This window comes from Silurus meridionalis, chromosome 2 (assembly GCF_014805685.1).
Source record: "Silurus meridionalis isolate SWU-2019-XX chromosome 2, ASM1480568v1, whole genome shotgun sequence".
Taxonomy (NCBI): Eukaryota; Metazoa; Chordata; class Actinopteri; order Siluriformes; family Siluridae; genus Silurus; species Silurus meridionalis.
In genome coordinates, this window is record NC_060885.1 from 26,099,047 (window position 1) to 26,115,822 (window position 16,776).

A 16,776-nucleotide genomic window follows, 5' to 3' on the forward strand; every position below is an offset into this window, starting at 1 on the left:
GGTGTCTCTCTATTTCTCCATCATATGAACCCAATATCTGCATTTCATTCTTCTGCTGCACTACAGTAAAATAATTAATTTTGTATGTTAACTGTAAATTGACCCAGTATTGAGGACACAGACACAGTGCCAAGCTGCTGGTGTGGCTGATGGGAATCATGAGCATTACTAAATTCATTCTAGCATCAAAGGTAAAAGGTTCCTGGATATTGTATATAGAGCCATGATTGTAAGGAGTGTCAAATTACAAAATGAAACACCACCAAATACAGAAAATTTAACATGGACTGGAAAAAAAACATTACAAATAAAATTGCAACAATCAAAAACAAAAAATAAAATATGTATACATGACAAAACAATATCAGAATCATACTGAGGAGCAGGAGGAAAGAACCAGTGGTTCAAGGCCTTCTTTATTTTCCACAAGCACATATTTTCCTTTCTTCAATAAATACATAACACTCTTCTTCCAGTGCATTACTTTTAGCACACGTGCCCTCTTCAGAAGGGGATTCTCATGCCTTGAGGGATAGGTCTTGAAGTCTAGTGCATGCAGGCCTCTTCTTATTCTAAGGCAGTAGGGTTTCCAGAGGTTTTAGAAGGTTGTAGACCCATTAAGGAGTGTAGTTTTTCAGCCTGCAGCATAGGAGCTCAAGAATGAGTAGAACATGGGCAGCTTCATGCGCTGCTGATCCCGTCGACACCAAGCAATCACTGTGCCCTCACTGTTCGTAGTGTACAGGTTGTGTCCATCACACGAGAAAGTAAGACTGAAAACAGTCAACAAAGTTCAATGAATATTGCTGCTAATAACACATATTTCTTTATAGTAACAGTTTACCCTTTTACCCACAATGTACCCTACCATAATAATACCCCATGCTACACATGCTTCAGTGTAAAACCAAATATACCTACAAAAACTTTACGATAGCAGTAATATACTGTAATGCAAAATATCATGCAGGGGACATGTTATTGTACTTGTACGTAAGGTGTGTAATGGTGTGGGAAAATTGCCACTTATTTAAGCTACAGAATTATACCATGGATCAAAATCTGATCGATGAACACCAGCAGTATGTTGCACTATGGTGTATTGGTACAACATACCTTACAATAGGCTTGTTGGACTTGGGAAAGGTTATTTCTCTCACTGGCTTCAGGTCCCATGTGCTCCACAGCCTTAGTGTGCATGCATGAGCAGGAAAAGGGTAGGAGTTCATGAAAACAAAGGAAATTAAAAACAGCAGAGACAAAGGACAAAGATGCTGATAGGAAAAATGATACTAAATACTGATGAGATAGCATTTTAGAAAATGAGCTTAATCGTACATACAATGGAGGAACCAAAGGTTCCTAGAATTTGAATATGGAGCACAATCAACATACATTTAGGTATGCAGATAGATGCGCTTGTATTTGTTTATTTAGACTCTTCAATCCCCTTTAATAAGGAAATGTTAAGTAGAATTTGTGGCAATTCATTTTTTGTGTTGCTGCTGAAGACTCACATCATGGCGTGTATCCACTTTTTTCTTTATATCTTAATAATTCTTTTTTTTCTTTTTTTAAGTGTTAACCACATTGTTTCTAGTTCACTAGAACTAGAAACAATGTGGTTAGCACTTCACTATCACATCCATTGTGATCACTAGATCTATAATCCCTTTGTGCTACTTTTTTATGTTTCCAGGGGGCACTATTGTGTTCTTTTTATGTCAAAACAAGATCTGTTGTACTTTTTGTTGTTTGAGATGCATCAAGATGTGCTGGTCTTAAAAACGTTTGATCTAGCATTGTCACTATTTCAGCAGCAGTTTATTTGAGCAAAAAATACCAAAATGCGCCACAGATTCTTTGCTCTATAACATCTGCCATGGTAATAAAGTTGACAAATTCACATGGACGACTTTAGAAAAATAACACAATTATTACAAATAATTTATGACTTTCACTAGAGAGACAGACTCACCACACCATGCAGGCAAAACCTGCAACCATGTCTAGTGCACATATCACACTCAAATTCTGCCCCCTCGTGCAGAATTGAACAAAAATGGCCAGTAGTGGCAGGTTTGCAGTGCTTGAGCCTCCACTGCCCCTACCCTTAACTGTTCTTTTTCACTAAATAAATAATCAGATCAGTTATACACATTTCACATTAAAACATGTGTTTTAGGTATAATCTCTCACCTCACCACTCCATTATGTAGGCCTCCTGCAATCACATTAACTGAAACCCCCTCCGGCTGATTGGAGAATGCAACAGAGCAGATGATCTCTCGGCAGTGAACATGACCAATCAGATCACCGTTTACTGTCCACAGCCGCAAGTCACTTCCTCCTCCAACTACACATAAAAAAAGCACAACACTTTTAAAGTTAACCTGGACTCAGTATTAAATCGGGGAACTGGAGCTATGAGGTGGCAATGCTACCTGTTGTGCTTCTGTCACTATCACTGCTACCCCACAAATAGCATGCCATTGACATTCGCACATTTGCATTATTTTTTCTTATAAAAAAACAAACAAACAAACAAACAAAAAAAACCCAAATGTCCAAGGACAAAGCACAAAACACACCACAAATTATCAGAACAGCTTCGGTCATTTTTTTATATTTTTGTATTTTGTATTTAATATATTAATATTTTTATTCTACAAATCTCTGTAACTGCAGTGGGGAAAAACACACTTCTTTTAACAGATGTTCCTTTTAAAATCTTTCACAGATTTTGACTTTTCATGATAAAGCTAACCAGAGCTGCAGGAAAAAATATATAACCAACATTGCCAGAAGAGTACTGACCACTAACAAGGTTTTGTACCAGACCTTTTTGAGAGCAGTAATTTACATGTTAATAAAACTAATTATGGTTTCATTTAGTTTAGATTTTCAAGCACCAGATTCCTGATATTGCCCATGTGTGAAAGGAGGACAATAACAATTGATCTTTTTGTGTTGAGTAGATATAAACAGGTGTAGAGATTTTTTTTTTAAGAACAGCTAGGCTGTGGCTTACACCACACATTCTAAAACACACTATTAGAGTCTTAAAGATCTTGAAGTAAATGGTCTCTGAAAGACTTACACTGGCTTAGTGATATAAAGAACAATGAGAGGAACAAAGTGGTGGATTCATTAAAGAAATGTGGTTGTACCTATACAAGGTAAATAACTTTAATTAGGGTGATCACAATAACTCACCTGAGTCACAGACAGTAGCAATGTCTCCTGTGGTCTCGCTTGCTGACACGGCATTCACAGGGCTTTTGTGACCACTGAGACTCTGCACATAGCACAGGCTAACAAGACAAAATGGGCATTACTCAACACTACTGACTGTTGGGTTAAAAACAAACACATGAAAAAAAAGAAATACACCCTTAATTTCTGTGTTTTTAGTTTCATTATTAAGGGACAATTGTGAGGTAATTGCCAACTTTAGAAATCATCTCAGGTGATAACAAAAAAACACAATAGATTTAAATATGTAGTCATATGCAGTAAACCAACATTCAACACCAGGAAGGGGAAAAATAAGAACAGCCTACAATTCAAAATAAGTAATAATAACTTAATAAATGTTTCTGTAGGAATTTGTAAGTCCCTTGGAAAAAATTTGGCCCGTTTTTTCATACAATTTTGCTTCAGTTAATTGATGTTTGCGCTTATTTGATTATGCACAACTCTCTTAAGAGTCTAACACAGAATCTCAATGGGATTGAGGTCTAGGCTGTGACTTGGACACTGTAGTCATAAAGATGCAGACATTTCTGGTCAGCTTAAGATGCTGGACACATTTGTCTCTAGAATATTTTGATATAAAGTGTTATCTCAATGAATGCATGTGTTTTAGATCCCGTGGCTGGAAAACAAGCCCAGATCATCGCCGCTACTTTTTTTTTTTTTTGCCACACATGCTTTTATGAAGATCACTTTTTTTTTTTTTTTTTTTTTTTACAAAGAACACTTTTAACCAGACACACCTCCTAAAAATCCATACATATTCAGCTTTTTTCTGTGTGCTATCATGAACATTTAATGTGCTTACAGCAGTCTGTATACAACATGATGGAACTCGTTTGGTCTTGAAGGCTGTCTGTAAACACTCTAAAATTATGTTGAACTATAAAGAAAGATGAATTTCAAATCTTTTGAGATGGATTTAACCCTTACTTATTGATGTACACTAATAATTGCTTCTCTGAGGTCAATTGTATGAAGTCTCTGAGGTCCTAGACACATGTATGAGTGCTCTGGAACACCGCACTTCATTTATACAGGGTTATTCAAAAAGAATGAACTGATTTCATTCCGCATTATTTTATTAGGGAAAAGTAATACAAAACTCCAGCCAAGCCACAACTATTATACTCACAATTAACTTAAATAACTCCTTTTTCAAATTGTCACTGACTCATTCTATGACGATGCTTGAGAACTGAAGCAATGCGTCATGATATTGGTATATTCTTTTGAAAACCCTTTTTCCCCCCCAACTAATTTCTGAATGTTGGAAAAACACAATATATATTATAATGTTTTAAATAAAAATAGGTATACAGTCTGTATTCATTTAAAGAAAGCAGAATTATTCAAGGAAAAAGGTGCACTAACTTACTAAATTATATATTAGTTATTGGCACGCACACAAACCCCCACACCCACCCACACACACACACACACACACCCACCCACCCACACACACCGATTAAGATCCCAGATGATGCAGGATCCGTCTCGGCTGACACTGATCAGGATGCTGTATGGTTTGCAGACAAAAAGACCTGTGACCTCATCGGTGTGTCCATACAATTGAACCTGGGACTCAACTTCCATTTCAGATGCCTAGAAAAAGAAAAAAAGAAGTAAACCTGAAATCTGCAAAGGAGATCCTCTACAAAGCCCTCTAGAACATGTTTGATTAAAAGCCTTATAAATACAAAATAAAATTAGACTTGACCAACATACCAGACTGGAAGGCCAACACTAACACTGTGTACAATAACGGAAAGACTAAACTATAGTTTGTGAGAAAACTCAAATGTATGTATAAATATACTGGAAATCTTATATCAGTGTGTGATCATGAGCAATATTTACTATGCTTTATTTACTATTTCATCGGACATCATACAATGTCATCATACTATGTCATCGGACAAAACCTGGAGATGTTTGAGTCAGTGAGGAATAGGTCATCATGAAACTGCTCTCCATCAAGGACAATACATCCCAGCCATTTCATAACATTCCATCTCATAAATATCTTTCTGAATCACTGGTTTTATTTAAACGTGCTATTTAACTAACTGGAGTTGAACTAACTAACTTTAACTAAGAGACAACAGTTCTTTCTGACTATTTGTATCAATGTAGAGAGATTTAAATCACTTTTACTTGTATACGTGTTTACTTTTAACAACGGACATTGTCCCAAGGCAGCTTTACATAAATAAATCAGGAAAAAAAATATAAAATGTATAAATTAGTCCCTAATAGTTTATTGCTAATGAGCAAGGGAGAGGTGAAAGTGGAAAGAAAAAAATCCCTGAGATGGCACGAGGAAGAATTGTCAGAAGGAAATTAATCGTCATCTTTGTTTACATTATAAAACTATAATGAATGGACATTCGGTGTCACCCACCGAATGTCCATTTATTATAGTTTTATAATTTTTGAAGATGAGGTTAGAATAATTAAAGTTCATGTGAAAGGTGAGAGGGCAATGAAACCCATTTGACCGGTCGGACTCCACTCTGGGCTACAGGAAATGTGTTTCTAGGCAACAGAAAAATGGCAAATGAGACTACTCCAAACATGGTGCATGGTGACCTACCACAAATCGGTTGCTGTAGGCCGTAATGACTCCACATTTACTGCCTGTAAACAGCTGACAACCATCAGACACCCAGGCACAACTCGTCACCTGAGGGTGAGGGAGTATGTTTTAGGGGAAGTAAAAACTGCATTTAAAAGACACTGCTATAAAGTAAGAAAATTAAAATGTTAACAGTCACAATAATAATATAATCACTATCTGTGTCATCCGATTCAAATAAAAAAAACATACCTGATGGATTAAATATACATCGGTACATTGTACGCGGTAAGTACATAAACAACGTTTTTTGCTTTGAACATAGCCCTAGATGCTGACATGGCATTAAAACTTACACTGCTATTACAACAAATGAAATAATGTAGAGTTTATGCTACTCTGCAGTTATCAGATGAATTATGTACTATCATACAGCTAGATTTAGTTCACAAAAGCTTGTTTCTTTTTTGCACAACAATTTTTAATAATATCAGACCTGATGGAGTGGAGAGCACTGGATGTAATTGATGGGCGGCTCACTTTGCTTGCTCTTGAGCCTCAGTATGTTGTCACTGTAGCCCCAGCTGAGAATGGCAGACCACTGGATATCTGTACTGTGCATACTTCTCACACCTAATAAACAGTGAGACGTCAGCTGAGAGTGTTATTACAGAATCAGTAAGTTGCCTTGCTTGAATTTCCTTTTAGAGTCTTCAGAAGGGTAAATGCAAGCTTAACTTGGTGACTGGTGATTCACTTGTCCAGTCTAAAACATTTCACTTTAATCCCTAATAAACTCATTTGTTTTGGAGCAGTGTGTTCGGCTGCATGATGAATTAATTTAATATTTAATTATATTTGCTGCATTAGTCTGTAAAATGACTAAATGTTTCAGACTTGTTTTTTTCTGTAGAGTTCTGAATTCAATCTATTGCTATAATCATAAGCTATGATTATAGCAATAGTTTGGTTTGGACGTTTTTGTTTGGAAGTATAAGCATATTCCTTCTTTTTCCCAAATTTGGCCTCTTTGTCTATTTGATAGAGGTTAATCTTGGTTCCAGAAACTTTTGTGGCTTTATTTCTCGTACCAACTCTTATTATGACGAGGGGTTTGCATCTCGTGGAATGAGCTGTACATTTCAGTTCTCCTTATAAGAGGAAATCCTCTTCTAACAGTGGATTTTGATTCTTTCACCCCTAATCCGGGGGGTTGTTTGCTATGGTGCCCCCTGCTCAAAGCTCTCAATGTTTCTGTCATCATCAGGTACTGTTGTACTTGGCTGACCTGTTCAACGTCTGACTCTTAGTACACTAGTGGTTTCTTCCTTTTCCTGGGCATTCCACATTCCACAATGATTCTAAAATTGCTCAGATACTTAGATGCTTAGATATTTGTCTTTTCTCCTCAATGCAGCTCTCTGGTTTATCCACTTGTAACACAAAATGCAGTTTTTACAGGTGAAACCCTCAAGAGTACTGTAATAAGAGTAGACCCTCAGAGCTATTAATTAGTTAAACAGTCAATCAAGCAGAGTACACAGAGGAGTCATGAAAAATCTCTCTGTTATACAGTTTTTCTTAAAAATCATTTGAAAAAAGGTTCCATGTTTAATACATCAGAATCTGAAATGATGATCTTTCGTCTATTTTTCACCATTTGAACCTAAAATGTACATCAATATCTGTAGGCTGCTCTACTCTTACTGAGTGTAATTGGTGCTAGATGTACCAAAGACCTGAGGGTGTATCCATTTAGAGTTTTCTATATGCACAGTGTTTTGTGTGTGTCTTTAACGTGTGTAAATGCGCATGTCCCTCACCCTGCTCCTTGCTGTAGATCATCATAAGACAGAACTTGCAGGAGAGACCACAAATGGCTCGAGTGGGTAGTGCCAGCAGAGAGCCAAAACACTCCCCATGTGGCTGGCTGAAACACACCACTGGGTCAGGAGCACTGGGTGAGCCCACATACTCACCCCATTTTAGGCCTTTAATCCATGGAAGAGGACTCTGAAAAACATTAGAAAAGGATGACCTGCCTCAAGCCTACTAACATCATCTTTCTGTTCTCGACACAGTAACCACAGTGACTTCAAACAGTTCAACATGCTTGTATAGAGTTAAGAACTAAAATATTTACCTAAGAAACTAATGAAATATACACATACAACAAGAAACATTCAGCATCATTCCCAAATCTAGCCAAATACATGGGCATGGGTCATGTACTGTAGCTTCTTATTTGCTTTACATGGTCAAATAACTGGGGCAATCTAAACACAAAAAGTCCTATTTAAAACCCAGCAATCAACAGCATGGGCTTTTATTGGTCTAAAGGTGTAGTGCTTTTACTGTATCACTGCTCTTTCAGGGCCTGCAAGTAAAACATGGCTGAAAGAATTCCACAGAGAAAACAAACCATAAGGTCATAATTTGATGCTTGTAGAGACACTGTATATGAACATGGACTATGGTTTACAGACAGATTTCCTCACATCTACCGTTTCACTAAAATATAGCTATTATGTAAAGACAAAAGAAAAATCTAAATCTAAAAGAAAAGTCATCTATAAAACAAATTTGATTGACACTTTTGAAATACATAATGGTTATTAGATCCTACTTTTTTATTCCGTGCCAACCTTTCTAAAATACTGTACATTTACTTTTATTATTTAAACTTTTATGCACATGTGTTGCAAGTATGTGAAATACAGATAAATGCTCACGGGGTGGACAATATCTTTGCTTTGATCACGGCTCTCCCGGAATGCCAGCTGTACCAGCAAGCCCATGGCAGCAGGCAACTCTCCCTCCATTATGAGTTTGGGTCCAGCACGGCTGATATGTTGGGTGTGGAACAGCTGTCTGGGTGTCTGGCCATAGGTCTTGATCATGGTCTCTAAGGCTCGCCGCTGTACAGGATCCTCCACTGCTGAGACGTCCATGCCAAAATATGTCTGCAGTACAAAATAAATAAAATAAAATAAATACAATGTTTAAAAAGACAAACATGATAGCTGCACTGTGGAATGTAAACTTCAGCTTTATCTCTTTCTTAAAAAGATAGGTCTACATTTTTACATGATAATAACAATAATAATATTAATAATAATATGGCTGGAAGCAGCACCTCTTAACAACAGAGAAAACCACACAGCTATTATGATTATCCAATCAGCACTTAATAAAAAGATATATTAAACCTGGAAGCAAAACTGTTGTGGATATTAATCTAATATGTAATTATTATTGATTCATCAATGTATCAGTGGTGGGCCATCAGGGCCAGCAAGGCCTTCTCTGCTGGCCTGAACACTATCAGAAACACTGACCTACATTTACAACCTAAATTCTAATATATTGTTTCATGAAATTGTATTAATTTATTCCCAACAGTTTATGCTCTTCATTTTGTAGCGTTTCTCTTGGCTGCATTGCTTCCAGTACGTGTATGTGGATGTTAGATTTTTTTGGCCAGTCAGATTTCAGCCTATGTGCTGCCATGTCAATCTAATCTGCCCAGGGCCTTCAAAGTCTGTACTGCTGGCCTTTTAACCATAGAGAATATTATCAATGGGTCTGTTTCTTTAACCAATCAGATTTGCCTCACAGGGCTGGCTAACTGGCCCAGAATAGCGTCAGCATTTTTTCGTCCTCTAAATGGTTGGTCAGAGGGAAACTGTTATAGCCAAGTTCGACTGGTAAAACATGTTGGTAGCGCGCTGCACACATTAATACATCTGAGTTAGACTTTTTATATGCCTACGGAGTAGAAGAAATTGATTTGGTCTCAGACATACTTAAAAATACATTTTCATAAAAAGCTAGACATTGTGAGGAGGTCAGCCTACCCCCAAAGCTAGCTAGCGTGTCTCAGCCCGGGAAAGGGCTTGTTTACCACTTCCAGACCAGTGAATACAAGCGGTACCACTGGCTTACAGCCTCTGAGTAGCGGTGCAATGTATGAGTCTGCAATTTACATTTTTAATGTTTTTGTCATGTTATTAGACAAATATTGATTCTGAACTGCTCTAGATGATGTAGGAGCACAGTTGCGGTTGTAGTGTAGAGATAGAGAGCTTGCTTTATTAAAATGGTATTCACCCTCAACATGTGAAAAACCTCTCTCTCTGTAATGCCACGCGTTGTTATATTGCGTTTTTGAATATTATTGATGGTTTATATAATTGCGGCGTGATAGTGGTGGTATTAAGAGGTGGATTAAATCGGGTAAGTCCCCACTGAAGGCCCAGGTACCAAATCCACAGCCCTCCAATGGTATGTTTGTATAAATAAAAAAAGACACTTTAAAACGTTGTGTCAGTGATTCGCCTCTAGGGGCCGCTTTTGTACTGTATAATGACAGCAGACCTTCTCAACTGCTCATGCAGAAGTCGCAACCCGGAAGAACTACTAGTATGGATTTTTAGTTTTATCTGGGCCAAAAGTATTTGGCAAAATCATTAAGATATGCTTTACATGGATTATAGTGGAAGACCTTGGAAGAGCACAGCTGTTTAATATATTTGGTTTCACTGCTTGTTTATGCATTTAAAGTATTAGCCTCTTTGAAAGCACTGGTAGATGGTACTTAAATGCTACACAATATTCAGTATTCAGTAATGCAGAATGCTAATTATGAATAATCCCGGGTTAGAAAGAGCACGGGGTATGAATATGGTGCCACGGCACAGCAGGTCAGGCTGTGTAAGTGTGTATTAGTGGGCAAAATGACTTGCTATGGCAGCAGAATAATGGGACACTTTGTTTATGTTGTATGACAAATTAAATTTAGCAACATGGATGTCCAACATTTATCTGAAAATTATGGCACACACCTTTAACCTGAATAAAGTTTTGAAATAAATCACAATAATCCTGTCAAAATACAACAGAGCTCTTTATGCCCTTGGCCCTTGGGATTATTCGAATGCCTTCCTGAACTTAAAAATGTGGCTAAATGGGCACATCCCATTATCATGCTCCAAAATGTAAGGATGGTCAGGCGTCCACATCTTTTTTGTGAATGTAGATGTACACAAGAACTTTTCAGTCAGGGAAAAACTAACCGCAGGGTGAAACACATTGATGGCATAGATAGCAGCCTTGCCCTTCTGCTTCAGTCCAAATACCAGGTCTATCCACTGGCAGAGCATCTGAGACACCTGCTCAGACTCAAGTGCCTGTCTGTGAATCAGCACGAACAGCCGCGGGTCATTCCTGGCCCATGGAGGGAGATTCACATGATTCACTCTCTCACCATTCTGCCGAACTCCAAAGTCAAAACCTGGCATGGGGAAAAAACCTTTGATTAACATGGTACATACAATAATAATATCATTATATAATTTCACGTGTTTCAGGAGAAAAAATTAAAACCTTTATCTGAGTTCCAGACTTTTTTTGCTACTAAATAAGTTTTTTTCCTCTATAGGAGTTTAAGCAGTAAACCAGGTAAACCGATGATGCAGAGAAGAATTAATGAGCTAGAAAGTTTAAACACCAGGATATACATGGGATACAACAGAAAGCAAACATTGTAAAGAATGTGGAAACGATAAAGAATAATAACCTTCTCTGTTAACCAAGAATTCTGGTAGATAAAAAAACTCTGGGATCAGCTCCTTAACATCTGTCATGGACTCATAAGAGGACAGTCTCCATGTTGTCTTCATGGAGTGAAAGGTCCGATCAGGAATATCAAAACTCTGGTCTGTGAGCATTAGAGAGTAAAAAAAAGAATAATCATTTCAATTACAATAAATAATCCATTAAGGACAAAATAGAATGGAATGAGAATTTGGTTGAAGCAGATTTTTATGGCTATTATGCATGAAACTTTCAAACGACTCTAAAGCATAAATCTCTTTAAAGGTGCTGGTAGGTGCTACTCAGGTGCTACTCAATATTCAGTAATGCAGAGTTCTACTTATGAATAATTCCTGTTAGGAAGAGCATGGGGTTTGAACTTTCTGCACCTGCACAGTAGGTCAGGCTGTGCAAGTGTGTATTATTAGTGTGAGTATTAGTGTGTACAATTACCTTGATATGCCAGGAACATTTTGGTAAAGGGAGGCATCCGGACTAGGAAGTGCAGAACAGTACCACTGTTGGAGTAGTGGGAACCATAGTGATATGGCTGTACAGGGGGCATGGGGTCATCTTCACGTGCACCCTTCCTATATTCCTCCTCCAAATACTACAAAAGCAAGTCATACTGTATAACTATTTACTTAATATGAAGACCATAAGCACTATTTCCCGACATTTGAATTTTTAAATGAAATCCAGAAAGAGCTAAAGCATTACCCTGTAGTTGTCCACATATCTGTCCTCTTTCTCTTTTGACTGCACTGCAATAGGTTTGCTCAGGTTCCTGAAAACATATAAAGTACAAAATATCAAGTATAAAAATGTAATCCTATTAAAAATACATAAAAAAATTCTCCTTTATAAAGAATGAATTAATCACATCTTCACAAACCTGGTGTCAAGCTCTTCTCAGGAAAGTGTAATAATATATTTTAAAAAACCATGCTGACGTATAAACAATATGGACACTACCACATGAACCAGATCTTATTAGGAGGAGACAAATTTACTTTAAGAGCTCTAACTCATGAATGCCTCTGTGCATCCAGATAAAAACGAAAAAAAAACCCTAATAACTTAAAATACAATACATTCAAACAGGCATTTGGCAGGGCTAACATTGAGTTACTACTGAATCAAATCAAATCAAATCTTATTTGTCAAATACACATACATACAGAGTATGACATGCAGTGAAATGCTTTAATTACTATCAATAGTGCTGATGATAAATTAATCTTTTACAGATCAGTAGTTTATTTTACTTTGTTTATTAGAAACAATAATCAAACCAATGGAATAGTTAGCCAAAGCATTAATTGTCTGTGTTTTAAATATTTTATTTAGAACGTAAAAATACTGCAGCAAGTCTTATTGATAATCTCCTATAGTTATCAACATCGATTGGATGACCGTTACTCTGCAGAGCTCGACTGGGCTACTGAACATCTAGAATCAATGCTCTGCTACACATTAGATAATGCAGTTCCCTTGAAAAAAAATTATTAGAGAAAATTAAACAAGACAGACCACTCGTAAATTACAACGTGAATGGCGTCAAACCAAATGGTCAGTATTGTATTTCAAATAGCATGGAAGGAGGGCCTCCTGAGTTATAGAAAAGCTCTTAGTGCTGCTAGATCAGCAAATATCCCTACCCTCATAAAAAAACAAGCATAATCCTAGTTTTTATGCAGTAATGTAGCTAAATTAGCTAGGAATAGGAGCATCACATGAACATGAACACCATCAATACGCAGCGAGGATTGAAAATATTACTACTAAGTTACTAACTAACTACTAACTACTAAGATTACTAATTTAAATCCAAGCAATTTAAATACCCTGTAGACAACAATATAAATACAGTGGTGTGAAAAAGTGTTTCAGATTTTTTTGCATGTTTGTCATACTTTAATGTTTCAGATCAAACTAATTTAAATATTAGTAAAAGATAACACAAGTGAACGCGAGTGAACTGTATATCACATCAGCAATTACAATTAAAGTCATCGTGCGTATTGTGTCTATCCTTTAGCTAAATTTTTTTTTAGTTAATTCCAGTAGGACTTGCACCTTTTCTAAGAATAATAAATTCTTGCATTAGCAATGGTTATGTACCTAAATCATTCAAACTGGCAGGTATCACCTAATTAAAAAAATGGACTTGTCCCATGTCAGCTATCCAACTATAGACCAATATCAAACCTCCCCAGTTCTTCTCACACCTACTTAGGAAGAACATTTATGAAATGTATCAGTCAGGATTTAGGCCTCATCATTGCATAGAGACAAAAGTGGTTAAAGTGGTAAATGACCTGCTATTGAACTCGGATTAATAGTTTTCTCTTCTTAATTATGTTGCTTCATCTTAATTATGAGCTTTTGACACCATTGATGCTAAACTAGAGAATGTTGTTGGAATAAAGGGAACAGCTCTCTCCTGGCTCAGGTCTTATTTGACTGATCGTTAACAGTTTGTTGATGTAAATGGTGAGTTTTCGACACTCCCTAAGGTAAAGTTTGGTGCTTTATATATGCTGCCTCTGGGTGAAATTATTCATAAGCCTGGCATTAGCTACCATTACTATGCTGATAATAGACAGTTGTGTTTCAGCAAAGCCAGATGAGAGACATCAGCTTAACAATGTTGAAGAGAATATGACCACATCACCCCTGTCTTATTCACTCTACATCAGCTGCCAATCAAATCTTGCATTGATTATAAAACAAATATTTGAGCGAACATTTGTTTGATTATGATCCGCCATACTTACTTCAATTAAACATATTCACTTCATATTTATTTATACAACCAAAAATACAGTATGAACTTAAATCTTTTTGTGAATGTAAATAAATAATTTTAATATATTGAATTATAAATTAAACAATTAAATGTCATGTTTCCCTTTTTTTTCAAGGGCAACATGAAATCAATGTAATGTTTTACCTATAAATGGTTGGGTCCTGCAGGTCCAGCATTTCACTGGTGTAGTCACTCAGAATGAAGGGGAAGACAGGGTACTGCATTAAGTCATTAAAAGAGCGGCCTGCATGCTTATTGAGATGGGTGAGATACTCGAAATTTGTGATCTGGTTTGAGCCCCACAGGTGTGTAAGGGCATTTATATTATCGTATTCAAGCAGGTTGGGCAGCTCAGAAGTAAGAATGTTGTTGTAGACGTCATCACGAGCCTAAGACGAGATAATAATAAGACGATAATTTAAGTTACAAAGCACTTAAAGAGTTTTTAAAAGCTTCAAAGTACATAAAATAAATATACATTTAAAGAGAATTAATAATAAAAAGATATAAAAAATGGTGCATTCATCACACATAGGAAACATTCATGATACCATAAGAATAAAGATAAGATATATATTAATTGACTTTTATGTTGTAGGGTGTAAGGATTATGCATTTGAAATTGAAATAAACAAACTATTTCTTATACAAAAGATTAATTTGTATAATGTGAACGAGCTGACTATTTTGGCAACCTAGCTGCTTTACCTTTGTATTGTCAAACGCCAGAAGCAGAGTTCGACCATTAGTAAGAAAAATCTCCACAGCATTGTCTCTGAGCTGCCACCAGCGTTTGTGCACCTCCTTAATCTCCTCATATGTCCAGCAGAAGGATGCAGGCTCTGTCTCTCCCTGAGGAATCTGCTGATAAAAAAAGCTTTTTTTGCTGGAGCCACTCATGAGTAGATACACGTGCACACAAAATATCCAGAAGAATCTGCTGAGCTAACCTGTCTATTGCTGGTGTCAGATGCATTGTCCTCCACAAAATACATCCCTGATTTCCCTACAGACACAAAAGAAAATATTGCAATGGAACATAGTTATGAGCAATTGGTATTTTCTTTGGTAACATGTGAGTGATTTATGATAGAAGAGTATCTGCAAGATTGAAAGGGAAAGTTTATAGGACTGAGGTGGGACCTGCGATGTTGTATGGTTTAGATACAGTGGCATTGACTAAAAGACAGGAGATGGATTAGAAATGAGTTCATTAGAGGGACAGAGCATGTAGGACGTTTTAAAAACAAGGGTAGGGAGGTGAGATTGAGATGGTTTGGACATGTGCAGAGGAGGGACATGGGGTATATTGGGAGGAGAATGCTAAGAATGGAGCAAACAGAGAAAAGGTAAAGCAGAAGGCCAAGAAGGAGGTTCATGGATGTGGGTGAGGGAAGACATGCAGGTAGTTGGGTTGAAAGAGGCAGATGTAGAGGACAGGGGGGTATGGAGACAGATGATCCGCTGTGGCGACCCCTAATGGGAGAATCCGAAAGAAGAAGATTTATCTTTGGTAACGTAATGAGCTTACCCAGCAACAATTCTCCTGCGGTTTCTCTTGAAGGTGCTACATTCATACACTTCCGTGTGAACCTAAAAGGATGGACCAAACAGCATGTTCGAATACTTTCATTCCTAGGCCTTAATGACAGCAAATGCTTAGTTTATAGTAAAACTAAGAGATACTTGACACAATTGTAACTTTTACCTGATGGGCTCACTTGTGGCTTTATCCTTCACAGTGGAAGAATATGATGAGTGGGTCTTCTCTTCAAAGAGGAAAGCAAGCGGGGCCTTGACAGGGTCTGTTCAGGAAACCAGATGCAACATTTATGCAAACCAGAACCAGCTAGAATGTAATGCATTTAAAACAATTCTTATCCTCAACTAAAAACATCTGTAGCATTTTTCTTACCAATTTACTAACTGATCTGCACCCCTACTATAAATCTACCAGCTGCACACTATACCCTTATGAAAAGTTTTAGACATAGATATAACAAGATGTGAGAATAGTCAATTCCCTGCCCTGGAACTTACTGGGATAAGGACAGTTACAGTACGTAATTTACTTAAAGTACCGAATTTAAAGTTAACCTTTAAAATGTACAGTTTTTCCATAAATGGTTAAACAGGTCCCAAATTTTTTATACATTAAGTTTTGCTTATTCAATTATTACATTTTTAAAAGTTTTTTTTTTTAATTGCCAAAAGAATTGACACCAGAAAGGAAAGTCTATGAAAATGTAAATGTTGAGATGTCACAGTCTATGTATATATACAAAGTTCTGTATGAGTTGAACACAGTTGCTCTTTCTGTATGACTGTACTGTGTACCCTCAGGCTTGCAGCGATCCTTGAGAAGGTATTTATTAGGGATGGTGAGATAGCATCTCTGCAAGCGTCTGCGCTCCCTGTTGGGGCCCTCAGTAGGATCAAGTTGCCATGATGTTGGGTAAGATGACCGGTCATACCACACCGCTCTAAAAGACAGACAGACATGGACATAGACACACATTTTACAGCAGGAGTAATC

General features: G+C 37.0%; 1 protein-coding gene across 1 annotated transcript in view; it reads right to left on the bottom strand.

The window, feature by feature from the left end:
- Window positions 1–376: 376 nt before the first annotated feature.
- Window positions 377–16,776, bottom strand: part of lyst (lysosomal trafficking regulator) — a 77,616-nt gene continuing 61,216 nt past the window's right edge. The window contains 19 exon segments of the mRNA XM_046866349.1: window positions 377–773; window positions 1,117–1,188; window positions 2,200–2,356; window positions 3,217–3,314; window positions 4,721–4,860; window positions 5,852–5,941; window positions 6,330–6,466; window positions 7,657–7,846; window positions 8,566–8,796; window positions 10,909–11,126; window positions 11,412–11,552; window positions 11,882–12,038; window positions 12,149–12,215; window positions 14,385–14,629; window positions 14,949–15,101; window positions 15,191–15,246; window positions 15,772–15,833; window positions 15,949–16,045; window positions 16,578–16,723. Of these exon segments, the coding sequence (XP_046722305.1) occupies window positions 635–773; window positions 1,117–1,188; window positions 2,200–2,356; window positions 3,217–3,314; window positions 4,721–4,860; window positions 5,852–5,941; window positions 6,330–6,466; window positions 7,657–7,846; window positions 8,566–8,796; window positions 10,909–11,126; window positions 11,412–11,552; window positions 11,882–12,038; window positions 12,149–12,215; window positions 14,385–14,629; window positions 14,949–15,101; window positions 15,191–15,246; window positions 15,772–15,833; window positions 15,949–16,045; window positions 16,578–16,723 (2,596 nt within the window). The 3' untranslated portion in view covers window positions 377–634.